Genomic DNA, 20,857 nt, shown 5'->3' with positions numbered 1-20,857 from the left:
CTCAGAGGCGTCTGTTGAAAACACGAGCGTAAGGATCTTCTGTGTGCTAAAGTTTGTTTCTCCATATATGTGCTGAACCAGTTTATGGTTTATGTTCCTCTGTATTATGGACTTCATTCTACCAGACAGATTTTTGTTTTCTCCCCCCTCCCCCCCCCCTTCTCTCTCTCTCTCTCTCTCTCTCTCTCTCTCTCTCTCTCACCCCCTATTTCTCTCTCCCCCTCTTTCTCTCTCCCCCTCTTTCTCTCTCCCCCTCTTTCTCTCTCCCCCTCTTTCTCTCTCCCCCTCCCCTCCCTCACGTCGAACCACCTGGGGAGTTTGTGGCACAAGATTGATGTGTTAAAGGAACTGCTGCCTTCATAATGCTGATATCAATATCTCTTTCTTCCCTGAAGATTCCTTCTTCATAGGAGCAACTGGCACAGGTGCATATATTGGCACTCTGTTCCTTGGAATTTCTTTCTGTGATATTGCTTCACACTTATTTCAGATTTTGAGCAAAACACAGCTTGGTCTGAGGTAGCATGTTTACTACACTGACCAGTTCTCAGACTTTTGAAATGTACTAGTTGCAAGCAAGATTACATTACAACATGTTTCACTATAAAACTTTTTTGCCAATTTTAGAGTTTATGCCCATTTTTCTAGTACATCAGTAACATTTTCTCAAATGTATTCTACTGTACCTTACTGTAACAAAGTCATTGTGTCACAATGAATTTCTTTAGTGTATTTATTTCAGAGCACAAAAGTCTTGTGCTCTTTTATTGGACTGGAAGTTATTACCACTGAACAACCTTTTCCAAGCCACTGGAAATGATTAAATATTGATTACTGGGTTTTACATAGTTTTGACATATAGTTGGGACAAAACATTCTGTCCACAGAGAGCCCCACATTCCTATGTAAACTGAACACAACTGCCATATAACATACTTTTCACCATCCATTCACTTACTTAGTTCATGGTTAAACATTAGAATGAAGAGTATTTTTGTAGAGCCTTGCTATGTGGATGGATAAATCTTGATCTTCAGTCATGATACAATTCCAGCTAAAGAACTCTTGGTTCATCCAGTATCCCCAGACTGGAAGAAAACAATTGAGTTGCTCCACTCAGCACACCCCCTGGCACAAAGGAGAGGGTGGGATGGGGAAGTATATAGACTACAGCATTAAACAGCAAGAAACATTACATATTGCAACACTAGCAAGGTATGTTTAATCCTGCTATACATCAAAATATACACTGAAGGAAAAAAATCACAACACCAAGGAGGAGTTATGTGACATAACCAAAAGTTGGTAGGCATGTTTCTACATCTGAAACATGACACCTATTCAAATTTCATGACAGTCGCATAAGAGCGTTAGTAGTGCCACTAAGAGGATGCAAATCAGGTTTGCTTTAAATACTCACTGTAACTGTCATGAGCATCAGTCACCTTTAAGATTGGATATCGTGAGTTGATGTTAGTCAAGAATGCCTTTAAGGTGACAAAGAACCACTATCAACACCTTAATGAGTTTGAATGAGACCTTGTAATAAGACAATGAGAATCTGGATTCTCCTTCTGCAATATTGCAGAAAGATTGGAAGGATTGTAGCCACTGTACATGACTGCTGGCAGTGGTGGTCACAAGAATATATGGTCGCAGACTGGGTTCCAGACAGTCATATAGAACTACAGAGAGGGAAGCCTATCATGTTCAGTGTATTGCTGTTTCATGTCGTACTGCATCTACAGCAGCAATTTGAGCAGCAGTTGCCACCACAGTGACACAACAAACTGTTACAAATCCGTTACTTGACTGACAGCTGTGAGCCAGGCGCCCTGTAGCTTGCATTCCACTGACCTGAAACCATTGCCATTCACGGTTCAGTGGTATCAAGTGGGAGCTCACTGAATGGGAGGGTGGAGGTCTGTTGTGATTACTGATGACAGCTGGTTCTATTTGGTGACAGTGATGGCCATGTGTTGCTTATGAGGAGGCAAGCTGAGGGCCTGGAACCAACCTTTCTGTATGCTAGGCACACTGGACCTACACCTGGAGTCAAGGTCTGGGGTGTGATTTCATATGACAGCAGCAGCACTCTTGTGGTTATCCCATGCGCCTTGACTGCAAAACTGTAAATCAATCTGGTGATTCGATCTGTTGTGCTGACATTCATGAACAGCATTCCACAGGGCATTTTCCAACAAGATAATGCTTGCCCACGTGCTGCTGTTGTAACCCAACATACTCTACAAAGTGTGACAAGTTGCCATGGCTGCTCGATCAGCAGATCTGTCTTCAACTGCACACATATGGGACATAATTGGATGACAACTCCAGCATCATCCATGAACAGCATTAACTGTGCCTGCAGTGAGCGACCAAGTGCAACAGGCATGGAACTCCAACTCACAAACTGACATCTGGCACCTGTACGATACAATTCATGCACATTTGCATGCCTGCATTCAACATTTTGGTGATTAAAGTGGTTATTAATGTACTAACATTTCACATTTGCAATGGCTTGTCTCACACTTACATTAACTTGTGATCTTGCAATGTTAATCACTTACATGTGTTACCACACAAATATGTTCATGAAATTTTATTACTCTAAATTAATTATTTTTTGGTGTTGTGATTTTCTTCTTCCACCAGTGTATATTTGGTGTCTGTTTTTTCGGACATGACCAAAAGACATCATTTTGATCCTGCAGCCACTATGAATCACGACACAAAGGGACTAACGACATTAGCTGTCAATGGGGAACATTAAAAGTTTGTGCTGGACCGGGATTCAGACCCAGGACTTCTGCTTACCAGGCAGATGCACTGACCACTGCACCATCCAGACACGAACTACCCTAGCACACCTCCCATCAGTTCCAAATTCTCAACTTATCCAACACTACTGATGTAGTGTTCCTTGCCCATTATCCCCATTACTTGCAGTGTTTTGCCAATTCTCGTATGAGTTTGAGCATGGTGTGCATCCACACTGTCTCACTGTCTGTCCTTGCTCAAAATTCCAGCTTTCCCCACTGATTTAAATTAGTGCCCATTGGCAGCTAACGTCATGATTCCTTTATGTCTTACATTAACATAAGTTTTGCATTGTTTCTTTTTATCATTTCACATAAATGATAAGGGGATTACTTCAACAAGGGTAATAATGAATCCTCCTCCTCCTCCCTTGTAATGTAATACAAGTAGTATAAACCACAATGCAGTAATATCAGTTACTCAAAACATTTTGAAATAAATATTTGAAACCGTATCACAACACAAGTGTCACTCTAGTGTTGTCAAAATATATAGAGGAACTTGCTTAAAATGGAATTGTATGGGACTAAAATAACTTTCTATATTGGACAAGTTCTCAGATTACACAAAACTCATTCACTAGGCTACATAAAATTTGTCTGGTATCATGTACACAAGTATAAATCTGTAATTATGCATACCTTCACTCCTGCACAGTAGATGTTCATTTACTGTATACTGAACAACAGCACTCTACAATATTACACTAACTGATAGATAATATGGCATTTCTTTATTTTCACTCTAACTTTAAGTATGTTTATTGTTGTATGTACATACATACTATTCCCATGTTTATTTGCTTTACATTTCACTTTTTTCACCACATATCAAGGAGGGTGTTTGAATTTACTGTTCAAAATTGTTTCTTCTGCACAATATTTTGCACTATACAACAGTTCTAACATCTTGGGAGAATTTGTATGTGCTGAAAATCGCAAAACATCTTTTATGCATGCAATAGCTTCTTCAGGCGAATTAATTTTTCTACAGACATCATTTTGCTCCTCTTCTTCTTCCTTAGTTTCTCCCTGACCACCTTCCGCATTGCAGATTTCTATTAAATTTGTTGCTGATGTAAAAGTGGAGTGATTTGACAGAAAGCCATCACAGTGAATGTAGTCATCTACACTGCATGAAATGTTTCGCATGTTCATTAATTCAACAACTGCTGCTGCATTTTCATGAGCTTTGATAGCCACTGAAGCAACTGGTTCTGGACCTCCAAACCCCACTTTAAGCACTTGGTAACAGTTTCAGGCTTTACTTCCCTTACTGCCAAGCCAATCCAATATACTGCAACACTTTCAGCTTCTTCAATGTTAAGAGACATTTAACAATCACCTAAAATGGTACTTGAAAGTGTAAGTAACCTCTGGATTCATGGGTTTTGTGAAGCTGGTTGAACCTTGTGGGAACAAAGCCAATTTCACATTTGATAACTTGACTTTCGGGTGGCAGGCTGAGTCAACTACGAAAATGAGAACTTGGTGATTTCCTTTTTACATTTTGGCACTGAAAGAGCCCAGCCATTCTTCCATAAATCCATCCACCATCGGTGCCTTTTTATTGTTTCACCATGAAACTGGAAGCTTACTGATGTCTATGTTTTCGAAACGATGTGGTTTTGCTTCCTTTCCAATTATCAGTGGCTTCTTCATTTTACCTAACACGTTTCCACACAGCAGTACAGTGAGCCTTTCCTTGAACATTTTTCCACTAATACACTTTTCACGTTGAATTGCTAGAGATTTGGATGATAGTGCACAACAAAACTGTCCTGTTTCATTGACACTGCACAAGTCTTTTGAATCATAATTTGCAATTAGGTTGTACAGTACTGTCTTTGAATTCTGTTGCTACACTATCCTGCACATCCTCAGCTACCTCACACACAGCATTCCACACCATGTTGTGCTTAGCTTTGAAACTGTCTGACCATCCTTTGGGTCCCTTAAATTCTGTATTTCCAAGCTCCTTGGTGACTTGCAGTGCCTCACTCTGCAATGTTGGTCCAAACAAAGGTAAGTTTTTTGCTTGTGCACTTACAAAACATTCCCACACTCTCTCATTAATTCCTTCATTTTCAGTCTTCTTCACCTTTCTTTTCATTTGCCCGTTCCGTTTCACCCACTCATCCTGTATCCTATCCTTCTTTCTTAAAGTATCATAAATTTATGTTTTACTGCATTTGAAACGCAACATTATTTCGCATATAGAGAGTTTGTCATTCTCATTCGACTCATTTACCACAACCTTTCCATTAAGTTTAAGTGACAAATACTTTTTGCCCAATATCATTTATCACATAAAGTGTTATTAGTCAACTGAAACAGGCAGAAAAGAATGCAAGTAGTGCATCTCTTTCCAAAATTTAACCTTGCCAGACAAAACTATTGTTTAATGGAACAACATTCACCTCTTTCATTGCATAGATTACATTACAGCAGATTGTTTGTAAATGTGCAAGAATGTTCCACTGTGCACCCGTGTGTGTGTCAATAATAATGCAAAATGAGAAAGGCTGACAAACTGACTGCTCACAAATGAACCATTTCCTCTGATGTACCGAAACTGCGCACTCCACAGAGTGGCGTGACTTGATGTCCACACCTGCAGTGCTGTGCTGCACTGCACCAGACCTCTTTTCTTGATCTTGCACAACTTAACACATCGACAAGGCTGTAAAGTCTTTGTGCTAAAAGCAGGGTCCTTGTAGAGTCAGGAATAACATGCATATTGTAATACAGTAGTACTGTGTAAGGACTTTTCCACATTTTACAAAAAATTATCAATCAAGTCTTAAAATTTGCATTCAATTTCTGTGTTAGGTACGTTCTACTTTAAATAAAAAATTAGCACATACAAGTGTATTGAATGCATTGGGACGGAAATACCTGTACAGTCTGGCCAGATTTCTGAATTATACAAAGTTCTGCTTTGATCAACTTTTACTGCACTTCCAAAAATATCACAGTAAAGAACTACAATTATTATGACTAAGGATACCAATTATTCCCACATGTACAACATATTTGAGTCAATTATTATCAGCACAAATACAATTATGAGTGAAAAATCTTTGAAATTAACCAGCCACATATTTTCGCAGAAACTGTGGTGTATAGGTTATGATACTGGACTCTCGCATGGAGAGTCGCGAGTTCAAAACTCACCTGAACTGTAAAATTTTAATTTCTATCTTTGATTCGAGTACATTCTAGAAGTATCCAAAAATGTCAAGAATCACTGTACTGGAATGTTCTGTACCTGTACATATACCGTATGTGTTCTGGATAGAAGCAGTTCGCTCTGCAGTCTTTTACATGCAAGTGCTGAATAAACCATCGTTAAGTGAAGTTAGTGTTCATCATTCATCTAATTACATCTTCTTCTATGCGACATAATTCTGGTGGAGACGCTGGGTATTGGAACTTGTGATAGTGCACATTATTGACGACACAGTGGCTCCCATCGGGCCACAACAGAGCGGCCATTTACGTGGCAAGAAACCTGAGTTTGAGCCATATTCAACAGATCGCAATCTATTGGAGACACAAGAACAGGGTGTTACGATGACAGTAACTGTGTGCCACCACATGAGACATCCTTCCAGGTTCTCCGGTGATGTTAGCCAAGACCCAAACAAGTGGCTGAAGGTATATGAGCGTATAGCCAAATTTAACAAATAGGATGACACCGTGTGTTTGGCTAATGTATTTTTCCACTTGGAGGGCACTGCCAAGCAATGGTATGAGAACAACAAGGAGAAGTTCACAAGCTGGGAAGTATTCCAGGTGAAACTGCACAAGTATTTCGGCAACACATGATGGCAGAAGTACAAGGCTGAAGATAAATCACAGTTCAGGGCACAGCGTCCAGGAGAAACTACAGCATCCTACATTCAATACATCTTGGAGCTGTGTAAAATAGTGGATCCTAGAATGAAGGAGGAAGATAAGGTTGCACATCTCATGAAGGGTGTTGCTGAGGACATGTATCAAGCCTTACTCCTGAAGGAGATTTCGACAGCAGACGACTTCATAAAATGGTGCCAGTACATCGAGACAATGCATCAAAAAAGAATTACATGCAAAATGTTTGAACGGCTTCTAAACGTCATATCGAAGTCTGTGATGGAGAAAGAAACTGATTTCACACGTGTTCTTCATCAGATAGTGAGAGAGGAAGTTCAGAAGGCACTTGGATTGCATGGCGAGCAAAAAACTGAGACACTTCAAGAGGTCATAAGGGAGGAAGTGGAACAGACATTGAACCCAATATCTCATCCTTCATTTCCCTTTAAAATGGTGAAAAAGTCAAAACTCAGGCAAAGTTACATTCCTACAATGCTGCAAGAGGAACCTGTTTGGGCAAGAAGAAAGGGCCCAGGATAACCAACCAGTATGTTTCCACTGCGGACGACCGTGACATGTGGTGTGCTATTGTCGAGACAGGTGACGGATATTTGATGACTGCACCAGAAGACAGCAGACTGGTTTAGCTGATACCAACTCCGGGACAACGAAGATGAACAAGAAGATGTGGATGCAGGATGACGTAGGTCACCATCGTCACAAGCTAGCCACTGGAGAGGACAATCCCGAACATGCCGATCAAGGTCCCCATCGCCGTTTAGAAGCTCCAGCCGATCACCAAGCCGCCGCAACCTGGAAAACTAAAGGGTGCAACCTTCCTTGGAGGTGAGGCCGCCGAAGAGAAAATTACTCCGCCGTCGATCGCTACAAAAATGATAGGAAACTATGTCAATATCCTCATGGATGGTCAACCAGACCAAGCTCTTGTGCACTCAGGGCCATCATATTCAGTCTTTTTGGAAAAGTACCATCACCAGTTGCCGAAAACCTTATTCGTCGACAACAAAACATCTCTGCTGAAGGTAGCTAATGGGAAATAAGTAAAACCTACAGGAAGGAGTGTCATTCGTGTGGGTGTAAGTGGCCATACACAGCCCTTAGAATTCATCATCTTTCAAGAGTGTAGTCATGACGTCATTCTCGGATGAGACTTTTTGAAAGCTTCTCAGGCAATTATAGACTGTGATTGCTCGATGATTACGCTACATGAGATGAGATACTGTGGACAAGAAAATGCACATCCAAGTGTGTGGAGACTGTGTGTGCTGGATGAAATCATTCTTGCAGTCAGCACTAGAAAGGTAACTGTCATGTGTCATGCCATGCATCAACCCATGACTCTTGTAGTGGAATGTAAGAGAAGCATACCACTGAAGAATAATTTGGTCATCCCAGCCTCTGTTGTCAGATTTAAAAACAAATTCGGTGAATTGTGGATAGTTAACTGTTGCCGAGATCTGCAGATCCTTCCGAGACGCATGCGCATAGCAAATGCTGAGCCATTAATTGCAAAACAGCTGAGCATCATAGAAACCTCCCATGCTGAGACTGTGGGCGAAATTAGCGCTACCACTATGAGACAAAATCTTCCAGCTCGACTATCACCAGATGTCACTAAGGAACAACAGAAGAAGCTACTTGCCATTCTTCAAGAGTTCTCTGAATGCTCCAATCCACAGGTGAAGAGCTAATTAGACAAATCAATGGTGAAGCACCGGATTGGCACTGGAGACCATCAACCAATGAGCCAGAGACCATACCATGTGTCAGCAACGGAACGTTGAATAATTTGTGATGATGTAGAGAAAATGATGAAGAATGACATCATTCAGCCTTCGCAGAGCACATGGTCATCACCAATGGTCCTCGTCAGGAAGGATGGCAGTTGGCGCTTTTGTGTTGATTACAGGAAGCTTAATAAGATAACTAAAATAGACATTTACCCTCTTCCACGAATTGACGATACACTACATTGTCTGAAGGCGGCAAAGTATTTTTGAACCATGGACACGTACTCGGGATACTGGCAAATCGAAGTAGATGAGGCTGAGCGTGAGAAAACTGCATTCATCACCCCTGAGGGCCTGTATGAGTTTAAGGTAATGCCGTCTGGTTTGTGTGATGCACCAGCAACTTTTGAACGGATGATGGATAATCTCGAGGGCCTGTATGAGTTTAAGGTAATGCCGTTTGGTTTGTGTGTTGCACCAGCAACTTTTGAACGGATGATGGATAATCTTCTAAGGCACCTGAAGAGGACAATGTGTCTTAAATCTGTCAGAGGATGTGAAAGGAGAATTTAAGTTAGTTAATGGATTACTTTGCAAGAAAAACTTTGATCCATTTGGAAAGAGGTGGCTACCAGCGATTCCTAAACACATGCGCTTAGATGTTCTACAGAAATTCCATGACACACCTGAGGCCGGACATTTAGGATTTATTAAAACATATGATAGGATCTGCAAGAGATTTTTCTGACCAGGTTTATTTAGGAGTGTCCATCACTATGTGACGCACTATCAAGAGTGCCAAAGGAGATAGGCAGTGCCTCATAAACCGCCTGGCCGACTCATACCAATTCCACCAGCCGAAACACCTTTCCTGCGTGTTGGGATTGACCTCCTTGGGCGATTTCCAAAGTCTTCTAGTGGCAATAGATAGATTATTGTTTGCACAGATTATCTGACATGCTATGCCATTACAAAAGCCGTGAGAACAACTGAAGCATTTGAGGTAGCTAAATTCATAATTGAAAACATTGTATTAAAACACTTTGCCCCAAGGTTGTTAATGGATTGAGGGAAAGTTTTCCAATCAAATCTTGTGACAGAGATAAACCGTTGGTGCAGCATTACTCATCACATGACGACTTTCTACCATCCGCAAACTAATGGGCTTACTGAACGCCTTAATAAGACCTTGGCAGACATGCTATCAATGTTTGTCAATTCTGAGCAGAGCTACTGGTATGAGGTGCTACCTTTCTTGATGTTTGCCTACAACACCGCCAAACAGGACACCACAGGATTTATGCCATTTTTCATGGTGCATGAGCGTGATGCTACTATGACGAACACTGTGTTTCCGTTACATCCTAATGATGTGGACATCGATAACATCGGCCAGGTGTTAACCAAAGCTGCGAAAGATCGGAAATTATCTCGGCTCCACATGCTGCAGGCTCAAGAAAATGAAGGTATGACACGAGCCACCGCACTGTTGTCTAGCAGCCTGGTGACCTCATCTAGATCTTCATTCCTGTTCGGAAGGTTGGTCTCTCTGAGAAGCTCCTCAGGCATTGCTTTGGACCTTATAAGGTTGTAAGACAGTTGTCTGATGTTACTTATGAAGTTGAAGATTTCAACCCCGACACAAGATGACAAACGATCAGAGTTACGGTCCACTTCCTTCAAATCAAGCCCTATAAGGATTCTGCAACCCAGGGTAAATTCAAAGCTCCAGCAACAGGCAACAAGCATAAAGGTGATGAAGAGCATAGTGGCAAAGGAAGTTCTAAGAAGATCACCACGAGGGCGAACGTCAGTCATCGGGAGTCGGAGAATGCAGGACCGATGACTCATTCCCGGACTAGGAGGGCGTAACACCGAGACGCTGTTCTCTTAAGGAGGGAGCAATGTCGCAGAAACTGTGGTGAAGTGGTTATGATAGTAGACTGTTGCATGAGTTCAAAACTCACATGAACTGCAAAATTTTATTTTCTATATTCGGTTCGAGTACATTCTAGAAGTATCCAAAAATGTCAAGAATCATTGTACTGGAATGTTCTGTACCTGTATGTATACCATATGTGTTCTGCCCGGAGGCAGTTTGCTCCGCACTCTTGTATGTGCAAGTGCTGAATAAACCTTCGTTAAATGAAGTTAGTGTTCGTCATTCATCTAATTACACCTTCTATGTGACAATATTTAAGAGAGATCTTTAAGACTATTTGTTGCTGAAACTAGTGCTACTAAATATAGTCTTCTAATAAACTGACCAAAAGGTCTGTTTGCACAGTGTCAAACAAATCTAAAATTTATTGAGAATGTTATTCTGTATCATTTTGTTAGCCACTTAAAGTTCTTAATTACTGGAATGAAAAAGTATCAGAGCTGCAAAATGCCACAAAAAACTGCACTGGAGCACACTCAAAGCCACAGTACGCATAAAATGAAAACAGAGAAAAAAGAACAAGGCATGATAATATTACAGATACCTCACTTGGAATACAAAAATGATGCTTAAGTAACAACACTCATTAAATAAAGTAAATAACTAACCTGTAATCGTAGGAGATTTAAGCAGGCTACAGCCATGCACTCTTTATCATGTGATGGTGGCCAATCAATATTTCCAGCCATACCATCACAAACAAGACCAAGAAGTTGGTCTAGCATTTTGAATGTGTCCTCACAAATGTCCACAACAAATTCAACTCTTACACCAACAGTCCAGTTACTGCTACTGCTCCAGGCAAAACTCTGGAAAGCACACAATACTTTTGTGACATAACACAGACAGTCAAAACTAGTTATACTTGTGATGTATATTCTACACTATTCTATACGTAAAACGTGTGGATAACAGTGTTGGGAAGAACAAAGAATAAGAGAGAAAGAGAGTGAAGGATTTGGGAAAGGGGGGGGGGGGGGGGATCCAAAGTAGAAGAAAGAGATGGGAAATAGGTAATGGCTCCAAAGACAGAGAGCTGTGATTGAGAAGAAAAGAGACACTTGTCGTGAGAGTGTGGTTGGAGAAATGGAGGCTAGGATGTTTGGAAACTGCTGGGGGAAGGGGAAGACAAATGGCAGACTGGGCCTTTCAAAGATTTAGAGCAGGAAGGTTAAGGGAACAAAGGATATCTGCAATAAGAGTTCCCCTATGCTCATTTGTGGACAGACAATGTTGGTGCAAGAACTGAAGTGACACAGAGTGTGAAGTCAACAACATTGTGCTGTTTGAGGCTTTCGCAATATAATAGCTGTCTGAATGGTTCTCGGTAATAGCATTGGATGGACTCATGTAAAATGCACAACATTTCAATGGGACAGCTCCCTTCCATCCCCTGGTACAACAGTGATGATCTATAGTGGCTAACCAATTTACACACTGATTCACTCAAAGAGCACAAGTGGCAGCACGCAGGGCTATAATGTCATCGCAGGAGGCATCTGTCTCGGACAGTGCAGCACATCTGGCCAATCTATGATTCTGCTTTCTGACATGGGACCTTGTACATTCCTAGTCTGCTAAGACTGTGATAATCTTTTAGAGAACCCAGCACTGTTTTCATTCACATCGCAAGACGGAAGACTGTCACTGTAGCAGGAGACCACGAATACACAAAGCCTTCTCTCAGTGTCGGAAATTGTACGAGGGTTGGAACTTTAAAAGTGGCAACTATTTATTTATGGCTCATACAAAACAGATACGTGTTTCAAAGAAGTCACCAGCATCGTGTGTAACCCGTTGTCAGCGATGTGGAAGTCGTTCCAAAAGAAATACGTTGGAATTCGATTACTCGATAAATAGTACAATTCTCAAGGCTGTCAATTCAACTAACTACCTGGGTGTTAAAATTAGGAACAACTTCAGTTGTAAAGACCACATAGATAATATTGTGGGGAAGGCTAGCCAAAGGTTGCGTTTCATTGGCAGGACACTTAGAAGATGCAACAAGTCCACTAGAGAGACAGCTTACACTACACTCGTTCGTCCTCTGTTAGAATATTGCTGCGCGGTGTGGGATCCTTACCAGGTGGGATTGACGGAGGACATCGAAAGGGTGCAAAAAAGGGCAGCTCGTTTTGTATTATCACATAAAAGGGGAGAGAGTGTGGCAGATATGATACGCGAGTTGGGATTGAAGTCATTAAAGCAAAGATGTTTTTCGTCGCGGCGAGATCTATTTACGAAATTTCAGTCACCAACTTTCTCTTCCGAATGCAAAAATATTTTGTTGAGCCCAACCTACATAGGTAGGAATGATGATCAAAATAAAATAAGAGAAATCATAGCTCGAACAGAAAGGTTTAGGTGTTCGTTTTTCCCGCGCGCTGTTCGGGACTGGAATGGTAGAGAGATAGTATGATTGTGGTTCGATGAACCCTCTGTCAAGCACTTAAATGTGAATTGCAGAGTAATCATGTAGATGTAGATGTAGGATACTCTTAGCAGTGCCAGTTGTGTTGTCAGTTCAAGTGGCGTGGTCTATTGCCCGGTGAATTTGTAGCAGTTCTGAAACAAATGCAGTGAAGTGTTTCCTTCAGTTTAGAAATGGAGTTGAACTTATGAGGGCTTAAGTCAGGGGAGTGCAGTAGGTAGTATAGCACTTGGCAGCCCTATCAGTCAAACAAATCAGTAACAGCTTGCACTACACATGCTTGAGCATTGTCCTGCAAAATGATGGTCAGGTCCTGCAGAAAGTGTCATCCCTTCTGTCTCTATGCTGTTCATTTTTGGAACACAGCCTATGACCAGCCTAGAGACAGACGTGATGAACTGTTACTGATTTATTTGACTGATGGGGCTGCTAAGTGCTATACCACCTACTGCACTCCTCTAATTTAAGCCCTCCTGAGTTCGACTTTTTTCTAAATGGAGGGAAACACTTCATGGCATTCGCTTCAGAACTAATACAAATTCGTAGGGCAATAGGACGCGCTGCTCAAACTGTAACACAACTGGCACTGCTAAGTCTCCTACGACTTCCACATTGCTGGCAACAGGTTATACACAATGCTGGTGACTACTCTGAAGGTCAGTAAAACTTTGAAACACGTATCTATTTTGTACAAGCTGTAAATAAATAGTTGCCACTATTAAGGTTCTAACCCTTGTATATTGGCCAGATGTGTTGTAGTGTTGAAGACAGATGTGCTGAACAGAGATGTCACACTAGACTAGATCAGCCACAGAATTCTGCTGTTCTTGATACAGGGTCTGCAGCTCTAGCCATACATTCGGGGTCCACAGCTCGATGCCCCAGCAGACAGCTCTGGGTGTCGGCATCTTCTGCACTGACATGGTAGCCCCATCCCATGGTACATGAGCTTTTCCAGCAAACCTACTTATAAATTTGCAAGCTACTAAGATCCCCACAGTCCCATCTGATGATGACGAGCAGCTGCCTCACTGAAACATTGTGCAAGTTCCATGGTAAACCTGACACAATGCCCAAGAACCTTTCAAGTAATATTACAAGGGTAGTTTAATAAGTCTGGTAAAAAGTAAGAAAAAATGTTTCTTTCATAAACAACTCACTTTACTTCCCAACACAGTCTACTTTAAGGTGTATACACTTGGTCCAGCAAGCCTCAAGCTTTCTCATACCATCAGAAAAATAGGTTCTGTCAAGCTCTGCAAAATACTCGTTGGCTGCAACTATCACTTTCTCATTTTATGAATATTTCTTCCGGGCAAGCCAAAGTTTCACACTGGGAAACAAGAAGAAGTCACTTGGGACTAAATCTGGTGAACAGGATGGATGAGAAACCAATTCAAAGCCCAATTCATGCACTTTCACCATCATTGTTGCAGACGTGTAGGATGGTGCATTATCCTGGTGAAAGAGCACCTTTTGGCATGCCAACCTTGGTCTTTTTTCAGCCAATACAAGTTTCAGATGATCCAACAATGAAGCATAATAGGGTCCAGTTACGATTCTGCCTTTTTACAAGTAACCAATGAGGATTACTCCTTGGGAGTCCTAGGAACAGTGACCTTCAACTTACCAGCTGGCAAAATGGTCTTTCCCTTCTTTGGTGCACTTTCAAAAGCCTTTGCCCACTGTTTTGACTGCTATTTTGACTGCTGTTTTGACTCAGAAATCTCACGAATTTTTATTTAGTGGTCTTGCATTACCATATCATGGGTTCTGTCAATGGTTTCCTTTGTGCTAATCGCAATTAGATGGGTGGAGTGCAATTCATCTTTGGTATTTGTCTGGCCACATTTAAATTCATTAATCCAAATGTAAATGGTCTTCAATGATCCTTCAGAGACCGTACGAACTTCATCCAGTTCTGTTTTGATTTGTGTGGCTGTCAAAATCTTCAAATGAAAATGTTTAATAACAGGACAAAACACTGTTTTCTCTATTTTCAATCATACTGTTTTCTCCATTTTCAATCATAGCTGACACTCTGACCAATTCAGACGGCTGTCAACAATTAACTGTATGCTGTACATTGTTGAAATTCTTTATACACTATTTGGAATAATCAAACTTGCTAACCATGAAGGCATAACAAAAATATTCCACTCTTTCATGGAAATTTAGCAGACTTATCAAATTAATTTGACAGGGGAGGCAGGATGGCGGGCCATAGAGCACATAATCAAGGGGCATACCTTAGTGGAAAAGTGGGACCAAAGTGGTTATTGGGAATGCAGGATAGGTAGCAGGGAGGGTTCCCATTAGAGGAGTTCACAACAGCTGGTATTGGTGAAGAGAATGCAAATAGCAAGGGTTGAAAAGCAACTGTTGAAATCAATGATACTGTATTATTTAGCACTGAGGTTCTTCACCTAGATGGCCTTAGTTAGTCATTGCCTACAGTTTGCTGGTGGCGAAAAATCCATATAGATAGTTTGTTCAAGGTTATAACCATGTGGAATCTGTGTTACATAATATGGTTGGACTTCAACAGCTGCTTTTCTATCCTTGACACTTGAATTACATTGTGTTACACACATGATTGTACAGCCATATGAACATTCACTGTCTTGAACACACTTCCTTTGTGAAGTAACAACAGTGATTATTTCTGCACTACATCTGCCATTTATTATTACTATGAAGTGGGTTAATCTACTAGATGCTACATGCAATACTAGATGTTCATCCAATGAATTCACTCTACATGGCGTCCGTCTCTTAAGACATTATAAATGAAGAATAACAGCAAACAAGAACCAATATAGGGAGGCAAATTATTACAGAGCAATTATTTGGAGTAGGCGTATTAAACACTTTGAGTTTCTTATAAGTACCAAGAGTAACAGAATAACCATCATGACAACTTCATATATGATTTATCTTAAAATAGGGTCAACCACGGCACGCAAAACTGCATGCATGCATGCATGACATGATTGCACAATGGGTCAAAATTTAAAAATAAAATTTCATTGCAGAACAGACAAATTCTGGAGTGGGGAAAAACCCACCCACCCACACACACACACACACACACACACACACACACACACACACACACACACACCATTTTGCTTATTACACTGGCATTGAGGAGAACACGAATTTTTAAGAAATCCATCTTGAAAGAATTACAAGAATAGCTCTCTAAACATTTTAAGGACACTGCCAATCTTCTTGAAAAAATAACAAGAATAGCTGTCTACACATTTTATGGACACAGCCAATCTCACGTCTGTTTTTCAGGGATTTTTGAGACCATTTGCCATTTCAGTTGAAGGTACATGTGCAGATAGAAATGATCAGACAGATTCTTTTATGTTAAAACTGTCCAGCAGTTCAATGTTGGTTTCCTTGGGAAGAGTTTACATGTCTCCATAATGAGGTTGCAAACATGATACAACATTTTGAGCAAGATAGGAGCGTGAAAAGGTTTTTAGTATGTCATGATTACATGGCAGCCTGTGATAAAAAGTTGTGAAATTGTCTGCAACTCTCCATATGCCAAGATTTTGTACCAGATTAAAATTTTACAATCGCTTCACCACAGCAAAAATAACTAAGTAATCGTGCAAATTTGTTTTGTTTGTGATCTATGTTGAGAAATAGGAAACGAAGCTGCATGCACACTGTTTAATGTTCCTTGTGCAACTGCAATGCCATCTAAATGCAATGTGTTCACTGTTTCCCCTCTCTTCCCCCTCCTCCTGCTAAGACAACATGACACGGTAGTGGGGGAAGTGTGCAGTCACGTGAGAGAGCTCCACACACATGTGGGAGCACTGCACACATGCAGAATTCTTGACGTTCATGTCTTAAGACATTATAAATGAAGAATAGCAGCAAACAAGAACCAGTACTTTCCAGCTGAGACAATACACAACATTCAACAATTTTGGAGGTCTCTAGATGAGATGCAATATAACTGATGTCAGAACTCAATAAGTATTTTGTTTAATGTATCTGTAAAAACACAGGTGATATCCAGTTACCGAAAAAACTGATAATTCACAGCTTGGCAGCACTCTTCAAACCTCTGGGCATTGCTGAGAATGCATTAACATGAATCAAATAGTGTCAAGACCTACATAACATGTGATTGGAAAGAAGTAATATCATAAATTGTCAGAAGCAGCTTACAATTTGGAATACTTATTTCTTGCCCTTAAACAAGGATTTTGCTATGTAATGATGTGAGCTGCAATTTCATGATATCTAGTTGGTTCTATGATTGTTCTCTTAAGATAAATCACAGCAAAGGATTGCATAGACATTTGAAATAAACTATGGTGTTCTATGTTACAAATGATGATACTTAACGATTTGTTTTTCTAGATGACAATACTTCGATTACTGCTGTAAATTCTGATCAAATATAGCTTGACAAACATGCAGATGTACTTCAATGCCTCCCTTGCCTTATCGCAATCACCTGGCACAAACAATGTTGAACGTTAATGGTCAGTTTTAAGAAAGATAATCCAGTGAAGGTTTTGTCCCTTTTGTCAGTTACAGAATTGAGGGCAGCCCCTGCGTTTAATGGTGGTGGTGGTGGTGGTGGTGGTAGATGTAGTTTCTTTCATCCATGGATTATTTTTATGAGGATACTGGGCATGTAGTCAACTCAAGATTTGGAATTAAAAATAATAGAAGAACAGAATATAGGTTGTGCAAAATAAGTGTGAAAAGATTTTTCAATATTTCAAATGAAAATAAAAACAATACTGTAACTGTTTTGACTGCAAGCAGAATCAATCCCTACCCAAACTGTCTATCGAATAAGTATTTTTATCCCAACTGGTCTAGCTGCACAGCTGTAAAATCCTCAAATATTCACAAGAGAATGCACACAAAATAGTTAGCTCCACATGACTTGAGACTGACTCACAAAGGGGGTCAAACAAAATTTCATCTGCTGTGAAAGAGTACTTAAATTCTTTACAGCAAGATCTAATGAAAGAAGATCCAGAAAATCGTAGTCTCACATTATTTTCCGATTTTTGTGGCTCCCAAAACAAAAACTCCAAATGATGGCAATGCTTATGATTACATTGAAAGCTCAAGGGTATTTAATGGAATTCAGCATCATTTCACAATATGTGGGCATAGCTATTTGCCTGCATACAAGGTTTTTGGCCTGGCTGAAAAAGAACTAAGAAAACACGAAACAGTTACTCTGACCTCAGAGTATTATCACTGTTGGGGAAAGTTTGAGGAGGTTAAAGTTTGTGGAAAAGACTGGTATAGTTACAATATGAAATCCATCTCCAGACATGTAAAGCGAGCCAGTGGCCTGATATCTGAGGCAAGAGGCATTATGGAAGAAGACCTAAGACAGGTCACAACACCTTTTTCTAGATACTTACTTTGCTTCATCAACAGGTGATAAGGTGCTGAAACCTGAAAAGTGCTTTAATAATGTTTTAGGCTCTTCAACTTCCACTGTGAATCACATACACAAGAATAAAGGCAATGATGTGGAGAAGTTGATGTCTTATTTTGAAAGTGATTCAGAGGAAAGTAAGAAGTTATATTTGAAAACAGTACAAGGGAATGTTAATGATATGGAAGACAAAATTCTGTATTATAGAGAACCTTTAAATTAAAGATAACTGTGTTTCAGTACTGTTTTGGATTTCACACAGCATTTAATCTAAATGCTGTATGAGGTTTATCCAGAAACTAACATTACAAGGCATGCAGCTTTAGCACAAAATGTCGGTGGGGGAGGCTGGTACACTGACATGTAGCGGGAAGCCAGCAGAAGGAATGAGTATTCCCAAAAATCAGTAGCTCGTTGATTAGTGTTGTGGCAACCGTTAGAAATGAGGGTTCTCATTCTGGCCCCCTCCGAGTGCAAAGTGAGCACTGTAATTCACTACCTAAATGCTAAGGGTATGAATGCCACTGTGATTCATCATGAAATTGTTTCAGTTTATGGAGAGAATGTAACATCAAGGCAGCATGTGATGAAATGGGTACGGAATTTCAATATTCAAAGGACGGAGATTCACAATGAAGACAGAAGTGGAAGGCTGCCTGTTGTGACTGATGATGTGGTTCAGAAAATTGTAGAATATCTTCTTTCTGATTGCCGTTCGACAATTGATGATCTGTATGCAGTTTGTCCAAACATTTCACGAACTGTTGTTCATGAAATCGTAACTGACTGACCAAATTATCACAAGTTGTGTGCGTGATGGGTGCCCAACTTACTTACTGAAGCACACAAAATGAAAAGTGTCAGTGCCACTGGTCAATTTCTTGACAGTTTTGAGACTGAAGGTGATGCTTTTCTCAACTCTATAGTGACAGGAGATGAAACTTGGGCTTATCACCTTCCTCCAGAGAGCAAATGACAATCAATGCACTGACGCCATACTCATTGTCCTTCAGCCACAAAATTCACAACTCGGAAAACAGTGAGGAAAATCATGATGTCAGTGTTTTGGTATAGAAAAGGGGTTCTGTTCATTGATTTTTTGGAAAGAGGTGAAACCATAAATGCTGCAAGATATTGTGAGACCATGAAGAAATTTTGCAGAGCCATACAAAACAAACATCGCGGCATGCTGACAACAGGAGTCTGTCTCCTTCATGACAGTGCATGTCCACACACCACTCATATGACACAACAGTTGTTGACTTCATTTGGTTGGTATGTTTTAAGCCACCTCTCTCTCTCTCAGCCCAGATCTCGCACCTAGTGACTATCATCTATTCACTAAATTTAAGGAACACCTTAGTAGAAAACACTTTTCCAACAATGAAGAGGTGAAAATCCAAGTGAAGAAATGGCTGAAAAAGGTGGCAGGAGATGTCTATAACACAGGAATCAAAAAACTCGTCCCACAGATGACAAATTATATCGAGATAAATGGCGATTATGTGTAAAAATAAAGCAACACCTCTACTACATTTCCTGTAAATTTTATTAAAATAAATTCATTTTTTGTGCTTCAAAAAATTCTTGTAACCTTACTTTCCATATTAACCTCATATTAAAATACATACTATTGCTTTAATCATCATTTTAATGTATCACTATAAGTTTCACAATAGGTTTATGATGTGAGAAACATAGTTTGTTACTGTGCAAACTTTTTTTTGTGTTAACTTACAAGAATAATATAAATTTACCAATACGTTGTTAACTTCTTACACTGATACCGTCTCCAAAATGTAATATACTTAAGAGGCCATTGAATTTAAATGCTTAGAATATTTATTATAACACCTAGCTTAATAAAATAAAGAAGAAACATGCATGAAAAAGTGGATATGTTGAGTTTTGTACAAATTTGTAATTTGCAACATTTTTCTCAACAAAGGCTGTTAGTCATGAACTTCGATTATTCCTTCATCAGTCCCTAGCTACATGGGTGATATGTATTATATTTTTTGAAATTTTTTTGAGTGCTAATAAAAAATGCCTCTCCTGTAATATTTTGTAAATGGCATTTGCTGAGTTTTGCTAAAATGGTCCTCAATTATAGTCAACTGGAAAAAGAGGCCCTCACCATTGTCTATGGCATGAGAAAGTTTCAGCACTATTTATATGGGTGGAAGTTCTTCCTTGTTACAGACCACAAGCTTCTGGTGGCATTATTCAATCCATCAATACCTATTTCACCACACACAGTAGAAAAATTACAACAATGGGTGCTAGTATTGTCCAATTACCAAAACGACATCCTTCACAGGTCCACAGTGCAGCATTCTAATGCTGACATGTTGTCACTGTTGCCAGTAAGTCAGGATTCAGCTTTTCACTCATTGGAGGACTCATGTTGTCAGACGGATGTTCAGGATTATGAGAGAATTCAGGGATTACGTACTGACTATAGGTGAACAGCTCAGGTAACTACTGTGGATTCTGATCTCCAAGTGTTACAGTACACTCACAACAGTTGGTGTCACACTACAAACGGTGTTCACAATCCTGTGGTTCACTGTTATTTTGCACTACAGCACACACTTTCTGTTTAGCATGATG

General features: G+C 40.1%; 1 protein-coding gene across 1 annotated transcript in view; it reads right to left on the bottom strand.

Moving 5' to 3' along the window:
• Positions 1 to 20,857, bottom strand: part of LOC126184598 (E3 ubiquitin-protein ligase HERC2) — an 812,863-nt gene that overhangs the window by 633,465 nt on the left and 158,541 nt on the right. The window contains exon 17 of the mRNA XM_049927039.1: positions 10,982 to 11,182. Coding sequence (XP_049782996.1) covers positions 10,982 to 11,182 — 201 coding nt within the window. The remainder of the gene's footprint in view (positions 1 to 10,981; positions 11,183 to 20,857) is intronic.

This window comes from Schistocerca cancellata, chromosome 4 (genome assembly GCF_023864275.1).
Source record: "Schistocerca cancellata isolate TAMUIC-IGC-003103 chromosome 4, iqSchCanc2.1, whole genome shotgun sequence".
Lineage (NCBI taxonomy): Eukaryota > Metazoa > Arthropoda > Insecta > Orthoptera > Acrididae > Schistocerca > Schistocerca cancellata.
The sequence above is the reverse complement of the archived record's forward strand: the minus strand, read 5'-3'. Positions and strand labels throughout refer to the sequence as shown.